We start from the raw sequence: 8,725 nt of genomic DNA on the forward strand, positions 1-8,725 counted from the left end.
AAATTACTTTAAAAAATTAACCAGAAATGGTTAAAATCATGATTGGCTGTTATGTGTATTTTACAATTTTTTAAAAGGTTTCTGTTTTGATTATTCTGCTATATTGCTCTCAAGAGGTATCAGAGAACACTAATGGCAATGGCTTTCAAAACTGGCCCAATGCTATCCTGCCATTGGAAGACAGGCCCTCTACAAAGAGCAGATTTCTAAATACACACTGGAAGAGAGAAAGCAACTGAATTAACATACTGGGGAGGGCAGGGCGAGACAACCAGATAAATACCATTACAAGGCTCTAAGGCAAACTGTCATCTTAAAGAGTTTAAAATAAACTTCCCAGCATCTCACTAGAATCCACATCAAGAAAGGCATTTGAACACAACTCAGGGCCTGTAGATGGTTCTCAAATATGTTATTGATAAATGACTACTAAATCAATCAATGTTGAGAAATCTCTAACATGACCAATGAAACTCTGCATGACCTTATTACTATTTAGTCCGGGAGAACTAACCTCATCCTCATGTTAGCCTTGCTGTGACTCTCTTCATCTTTGTCACATGGAATTTACTTCAACTGTTCCCTGCTAGCTGGCTTCCCTCTGCCTCCCCACTCTCCCCTTCCCTTACTTTTTAGCGCTCTGCTCAAGCGTCACTTCTGTAGGGGAGCTTCCTTGTTCCTCTGTTAAGAATGCTCATAGTATGGTATACTTCCTCCTTACAATTGTATATCTGCCTAATTATTTGATTAGTCTCAGTCTCCCATAATACCTTTCCACTGCTTCATCTCTGGCATCTAGCAAAGTGCCTGATGCTCAGTAATTATTTTTAAAATAAAGAAACTCAGAAATAGGGCTTTAGCTATTCTAAAAGTCTGTGTATCTGAGAGGGTCTATGCAAAAGTGAAACTAATCGGAAAGCATACCTGCAGGAGGCAACGGTTTGTCATGGCTCGATAGCAGGCTCTATGGCTCTTGACTGTTGGCCTCTCCCCAAGGCAGTAGCCCCACTTCTTGACCATGTGAAAACGTTTGGCATGCCAGATGTGGGTTTCTAACCATATGTTCTTCTTTTGTCTGCGGTTAAATTCTAGTATGCGGTTTGTGTGACATCTTCGAGCTTTATGGCATTTATTTTTTGAATGTTCTTTCTTCTGATGTTCTGCTTTCTCTGCCTGAAGTTTCAAGAAGAGAAGAAGCAGACCCAGTTTGCAGCCATTTCAAAACAAAGTTTAGTGTTACGAATTCCAACTTAAACTAACTTTACATTAAAGTGTAGCATATTATACAGACCCCATTACTGTGCTTAATTTTTTTAACTTGGTGATTTCTTCAATGAAAGTAGAGAGGGAGGCAATAGAAGGTGTGAAGATTTTAGAGGCCGGCAAACCTAAGAGGTAAGCACGTCCTATCACTTACTAATTGGGCAAGCTTTATGAACTATGAAGATTAGAATATATTCAACACAGTAACTCAAGCTTATTGTGGTATTAATAGTATATTAGAGAGCAGGAAGGAATAAATCCTATACCAGCTTTTTGTTATTTTTTATTGTGTTTTAACCTCTAAGATTATAACTAAACTCAAAACTTAAGACCAAAAATCATAGAAGTGGGGGAAACCTACAATTTCATGTCAGTTAGGTACCGACGGGTAACTGCTAAATGCTACCACGGGGAAACAGACTTCACATTAAATCTAGAAACTACAAATTCTTGTATAGTTTTCATTCTTAATCTCTTCCACAGCCAAGCAAAACTTTTGTGGAAGAAATCTCTTCTCTGTTAGTGTGTGGGCCTTTACCGTAATGAACTCCTGCCCCATGACCAGCACAGTACTGGTCCATAGGAGGCACTCAACACAGAAATTCTGATTCAACTAATAAAGACATGTAGCTTAGACAATCTCAGCCAAAAGTTTTGGTGAAGCCAAAAACAATTAGACTTGAACAGAAATTAAATTCAAGCTCAAATTTTCAACATTAAAAAAGTCGAAAGGCCACTACTAGGCAAAGATGCTGCCTTTTTTATTTGTTTTTTTTTTACCTTCCAACTCTAAGCTGGCCACATGCCCAAAACACAGCTGAAATTGTGTATCTGGTAAGGTCAGAATTTTATTTTAAATCTGACAGGGAAACGTCAACTATTTAACACCATTAAAAAAAAGGGGGTCCAAATGTTCTGTTTAAAAGCAGCTATAATATACAATTATCTGCTCATTCAGTGAATGATGAGAGGCTGGGAGGGAGATAAATGATTAAACCACAATATGCAAAATGAGCATGCTGTTTTTGGTTTTCATTTTAACCAATTCCGTTAGGTTAATACTTCCCATTTTCTTTTAGGAACTATAACCCAAACATTTACACTAAGTGAAACATCTACCTCTTTCTGAGCGACCTCCTGTAGCCGTCTCGGAAGGCGTTTGACATTGTGGCTCATGGCTCTCCGTCTCATGTGCCGTGGCAGAGTCTGGAAAACCAGTGAGTTCGAAGACTTCTGAGTCACTGCCTTCAACATGGCACTGATCTCAGCAGCTCGGGCCTGAGCAAAAGTAGAAGCTATCAAGGAAAGAGCACTGTCATTAAAAACTAGTCCAGAATCAACACTTTTCTGGTACATCTCAGAAGGAAAAGGATCTGAAGTACATGAGATTACAGTTCAACCACTGCCCTACCCCCCTATTAGCTTAATACCAATAGTGGCTATTTCTGTATTTTAAGATTGTGAATATAGTCTTCAAATTTTATTTTTCAAGTTTTCTATAAGGATTCAGGGCCACTTTTCTAATTAAAAAAAAAAAGGTTAAAGACAAGATTACAAGTTGCGTTTTTTTCTTTTTTGTGACTGAGACAGAGAGAGGGGCAGACAGGGACAGACACACAGGAGGGGAGAGAGATGAGAAGCATCAATTCTTCGTTGCAGCACCCTAGCTGTTCATCGATTGCTTTCTCGTATGTGCCTCGCCCCAGGGGCTCCAGCAGAATGAGGGACTACTTGCTCAAGCTAGCGACCTTGGGCTTCAAGCCAGCAACCTTTAAGCTCAAGCCAGCAACCATGGGGTCATGTCTATGATCCCATGTTCAAGCCAGTGACCCTGCACTCAAGCTGGTGAGCCCACACTCAAGCCGGATGAGCCTGTGCTCAAGCCAGTGACCTCGGGGTTTCACACCCAGGTCCACTGCACCACTGCTTGATCAGGCACAAAAAGTTTTTTAAAACAAGGAGCTACATGCAATACAGTTACAACCATTTTTAAGTACAATAATCAGAGAAGAAAGTAAAGTTCACTCCCAGATTCAGCATCATAAAGAAAAAGGAAAAAAAAAAAGAAAAATAAAATTTTAATAATGGTTTTGACTCTAAGTTTTTGTTTTAATATATTCTGCTTTTCCCAAATATATAACTACAACTATTATTAGTTTTCTTTATTGAAAAATACTTATTTTTTTGAAGAGTAAATAGAGTGCTAGAGAAATGTAAGTGAACCCCCCAAGAAGGTATAAAGAGAGACCAGAAGGTACCCGTAGGTGTGTACGAGGAATATGGGGTTGTGTGGTAGCAGGGGTCACGGTGATGGGGCGACAGGAGATGAGGCTGGAAAGGCCCTGGAGACGGGTATTTAAAGGTCTCGATTGCCCTTGGAGTGCATTAAATTTGGTTTCATCTTTGGAGAATGCCATGCTGGGGAGTGTAAGTGGCAGTTACATTTTTAAAGGGGCGGGGAAAAGATTTTGAGACAAAGCAGAACAGTTCACAAATAAGAAGACAGGTAAGAAAAAGGACAGAAATTGGCCAATCAGGCCCAAGTCCAAAGGCTGGAGGTGAGAAGGGCCTGGAGCAGAAGGAAGAGAAACAGGGAGGCAGAGTCAGGATACATACTGGGCATTTGGAATCGGGCTGCATTAACAACGAAGGGCTCCTAGTGCAACCAAACGTCACTTCTGTACAAATATCTACCTGTTATATACTTGGGAATGTCCTGAGACAGGCCCTCAGGACCTGCTCTCCATCCTCCCTTTCTCTTAAACGTCACTTTGGAGGAAGACTGCTCATTCACATCGGCCTCAGGTGACGAATAGTGGCTCATTCTGGTTTGCCGCTGTCGTGAAGTTCCAGAAAAGGAATCTAGCATATTTAAAAAAAGAAGATATATGTCACTCTTACCAGGAGTAAGGATTAGTGGGGAACATTTATTAGGTGGTGACACTGATCATGTTTTCAGTCCTGTAACTACCCTGTAACATGGCTATTACTATCCTCCCTTTAAAGAGGAGGGATCTTGGGACAACTGAAACCATGTCAACACAATAAATTAAAAACAAACATTAAAAAAAAGAGAGAGAGGAGAGGCATCTTGGGTAGGGAAGGTGAATTAACTTACCCAAGGTGACCCAGCTAACAAGCAACATGCTAGCTAATCGTATCAGTATGACACATGAAAGAGCCTTCAATATCACTGATATAAGGGAACACTTCTCCATATAAATAGTGCAACGTGGATTTTTAATCTAAGCTCTCTTAAATACTACAGTCCACGTGACTTAGTATATTTGGTCTTTTATCGTAATTCTCTGGCACACTCAGGTTGTGAGCCTATACTAAATTTTAAAAAAGAAAGAAAAGCAAAATCTCTATACAAATGTCTGGACAGTCATACCATTCTGACTTCAAGACATCATCAAATTCTTATCTGTAAATGAAAAGATCAGCAGAGAGTTTTATGGATTTCTGCTTACTTCTATTACAGTGCTAATTATCAAGCCTCTATAAACATGATGCATGTCACAAGACATGGCATTGCAAGGTTTAAGTGAGATAAAGTGCTAAGGTTTATCAGTTGCATGGTAGGCATCCACTGCTGGATATGAATCTAGATTTTATGCGTATGAATCGAAAACATACTTAATCAAGCACAATGTACATTATGAGGTTCTAAAACCAGCACACACACACAAATAAATAAAACAAAATAAAAGCAGCACAAAATTAAATAAAGATATGATGACTGCACTGCATTTCTTTTAGGAAATATAGAAGTACAACTTAATAATTACTGATGTCAAGGGAGACATAAAATGTCAACTCAAATATATTTATACATACAGTCAGTTTTCATTATTCCCAACAGTTATGTTCTAAAAGTCCTAATACTGAACCACTGTTCCTAGGGGAATATATATTACATCGATTACAATCTTAAATCATAAAAACAACTCATCCTGATAGATCCTATTTCCTTTATTTTACAAAAGAAAAAATGAGGTTCAGCAGTGTTATTGACCTGAGATCACTCCCCAGTTGGAAATCAAACCCCAATCAGAGCTGGCCTTGCACGATGCCACAGTTCCCACCCACTGTCCCTACCCTCTGGTCATTTCTGCATGAAAGCTGAAACAAGAGGGCAGCTGGGAATGCCCACGTGGAGCAAACTGATTTTTTCCCACTTTGCGCGACCATGAGTGACCACCAAAGTGGCATGAGTATTAATTTTAGGGTTACAAATAAACTTTTGTGATTAGGTCAATTTGCAAATAATTAAAGGTCAACTGTATCTGTTTTTAACTCAACTCATTTACTATACAGCTCACAAAAATTAGGGGATATTTTATTGCTTCATATTCATTTTGAAATATCCCCTAATTTTTGTGAGCAGTATATTTAGATGATGACTCTCAAAAGGTGCTGATGAAAGCAATTTGCTCTAAATGGGAGTGGAGACAGTACTGTGTGTGTCTTACCTGGTTTTTGAGCTCGGAAAGGTTTTCCACCTCCATTATGGTGCTTTACACCTCTATCAGCTTCAAAGCCAGAGGATAAAGTCACATTGGTGGGCTGGTTTCTCATTTTCTTAGCATGTTTTCTTTCTTTTGCATTAGACATTTCTGGGGAAAAAAGTGATGGATTTAGTACAAGGAAAGGGAACTTCCATTCAAAAATAAAAATAATAAATATTCATGTGACTTGGTATATAATAAATATTATAGGTGGATTAATGATGTAAAATGTTATTGTGATATTGACTTACAGCAGGAATTCATAACCAGGGAAATCTCTAGGGGAAGCCATGAATAGTACTAACACCAAAAACCTGATTCAACAGGAAAAAAAATAATTCTATTTTTGGAAGATACTATATTAGTACATTTCAGTTTGTAATGCCAAATAATTAAATCACATACCCATGTTAAAACTGTAAAAGGTATGTTGAAAGTATGAAAAAATGAGGTAAGAGATAAGATCCCTATGTCATGACAAAATTAAATTAGCTAACACATTTCACCAAAATTCTTGATGAAGCATAGCCACCTGCATCAATGAAATACAGCACACACTATTCTGATACGATAACCTCTACAAAAACTGAACATAAAATTTTTCTTTAATATTTAATTTACTCCTTTTACAGAAAGGGGTGGGGGACAAGAACTAGTTGCTTCACTCTAGTTGTTCATTGGTTGCTTCTCATATGTGCCTTGACCAGCCAAGCCCAGGAATTTGAACTGGTGACCTCAGCGTTCCAGGTCAGCGCTCTATCCAGTGCACCACCACAGGCCAGGCTGAATATAAATTATTGATGTTTTCATTTCTACTGAGATGAAGCTAGCTGCACCTTTAATTTGTTAACAGCAAAAAAATCTCAATTTGAACGAAGAAGGATAAAAAAAAAAAAAAAAAAACCTGGGCCCTGGCCGGTTGGCTCAGCGGTAGAGCGTCAGCCTGGCGTGCAGGAGTCCTGGGTTCGATTTCCGGCCAGGACACAACAGGAGAAGTGCCCATCTGCTTCTCCACCCCTCCCCTTCTCCTTCCTCTCTGTCTCTTCCCCTCCCGCAGCAGAGGCTCCATTGGAGCAAAGATGGCCTGGGCACTGGGGATGGCTCTGTGGCCTCTGCCTCAGGCGCTAGAATGGCTCTGGTTGCAACAGAGCGATGCCCCAGAGGGGCAGAACATCGCCCCCTGGTGGGCATGCCGGGTGGATCCCGGTCAGGCGGATGCGGGAGTCTGTCTGACTGCCTCCCCGTTTCCAGCTTCGGAAAAATGAAAAAAAAAAAAAAAAAACCTGGTGGAACCTGATGGATTTATCTTACTAAATTCTCAAACTTGACATCTCCCTTTTTTTCTCAAAGTGTCAAACACCTGTCTTCTATTTTGAAATGAAATTCACTAATAACATCACCTACCAATACATGCCTTACAATATCTGCCCTAACTGTAATGTAAAGAACTAAAAAGCAATTTTAATAATATGTATTTCCTGTATGTAAATATTTCACAAATATACTAGATGATATTATAAACCAGTGAAAAAGCTCTGAAAGTTCTTGTGCCAGGAGTAGGAAAACCAAAACATTAGCAGTATGTAGAACAAAATGAGGGGAAATAAACAGGATTTTCTTTTCTTTTTTTTAAATGTTTCCATTAATTTGAGAGAAGAAAGACAGAGAGACAGAAGAATCAATTTGTTGTTCCAATTAGTTCTGCATTCCTTGGTTGCTTTTCTAAGGTGCCCTGACTGGCGACCAAACCCTCAACCTCTGTATGCCTGGACGACACTCCATCTGCTGGTCCACCCAGCCAGGGCCCGAATTTTCTTATATTCCATTTTAGATGCAGGGTAGGATTGGGATCTTACCCGTCTTTTTCACTACCGCATCTCCAGCACCTAGGAGAGTGCCTTACACAAAGTAGGGGCTCAATATGTATCGCTGATTGTATACGTGCAGGCATAAAGGAAGGAGTGAAGTGTGCTATAATGCATTACAAACAGAATTTTAAAATATTTAGCCTAGTACCAGCTCTTATGACACAGCATGACTGATTATCCGACAAGAGACCTGCCCTGGAGCCATTTACTGAATCAAGATCACTATTTTCCTTTTTGAAATCAGATCGCAGTCAGTAGGGCTCAGCCCAGATCAAAGGGAAAAGCTTAGAGATCTCCAAGAGTTCAGAGCACTAAAGAGAAGGGTACATGGGAGGGGCTGGAAGGTGGGAAATGCCCAGAGCTCGGCGTGGTCCCAGAATGACCCAACTTACTGCTTTAGGACTAGGGTGCCGCTAGATTTTTTTTAAACATGCAATACTTGACCATTTATTTGGTCAGGAGCACTAACCTCTTTTCCCTTTGACAAATTAAAAAAATAACAGTCAACACAACAGTAGCCGTCTGGTGTGAATGAATCAAAATTATACCTATTTTCTGTCATACTGGCAAAAAGTATAATCTATTTTTTGGTGTACCGCAGAATTTTGGTAATTTCTGTGTGCCACGAGATGAAAAAGGTTGAAAATGGCTATTTAAGGTATAGGGAGAGGTGGTACAAGCCTATTCCCAGGCCCGGAGTAGCAATGCAGCAAAATGAGACTCGTGGAGCTGGAGTGCAGGGGCCGGAGGAGGTGTGGCGGGGGAGAGGGGCCCAGGAGCAGACAACAGGGGAAGAAGACGAAAGAGGAGGTCAGCCGGGTCTAAGGAAGCGAAGATGGGGTATGGGGCCGCAGTGCCCGGGTGCCGGGCCGGGGGTTCACACACGCACACACAATCTCCCCGAATAAATACCAGCACCTAAAGACCTACCTGCCTGACGCTCTAAGGAAGAAAGGTACGGCGTCCTGAGTCAGAATGACCGGTTCTGCGACAGCCCCTTCCAAAACGCCATGTGCGGCGAGAGAGCTGGAGGGCGCATGCGCCAGTGCGCCGCTGCCTTCACGTGGCCGGGAGCCGCGCGGA

The 8,725-nt window shown here is 40.7% G+C and overlaps 1 protein-coding gene across 2 annotated transcripts in view; it reads right to left on the reverse strand.

The window, feature by feature from the left end:
* Window positions 1-8,659, reverse strand: part of POP1 (POP1 homolog, ribonuclease P/MRP subunit) — a 47,131-nt gene extending 38,472 nt beyond the window's left edge. For both annotated transcript variants that reach the window (XM_066265987.1, XM_066265986.1), the window contains exons 1-5: window positions 8,573-8,659; window positions 5,739-5,882; window positions 3,958-4,125; window positions 2,383-2,558; window positions 925-1,173 (exon numbers count right to left, since the gene is read on the reverse strand). In XM_066265987.1, the coding sequence (XP_066122084.1) occupies window positions 925-1,173; window positions 2,383-2,558; window positions 3,958-4,125; window positions 5,739-5,880 (735 nt within the window). In that variant the 5' untranslated portion in view covers window positions 5,881-5,882; window positions 8,573-8,659. The remainder of the gene's footprint in view (window positions 1-924; window positions 1,174-2,382; window positions 2,559-3,957; window positions 4,126-5,738; window positions 5,883-8,572) is intronic.
* Window positions 8,660-8,725: the final 66 nt, after the last annotated feature.

Source organism: Saccopteryx bilineata, chromosome 3 (assembly GCF_036850765.1).
Source record: "Saccopteryx bilineata isolate mSacBil1 chromosome 3, mSacBil1_pri_phased_curated, whole genome shotgun sequence".
NCBI classification, from domain to species: Eukaryota; Metazoa; Chordata; class Mammalia; order Chiroptera; family Emballonuridae; genus Saccopteryx; species Saccopteryx bilineata.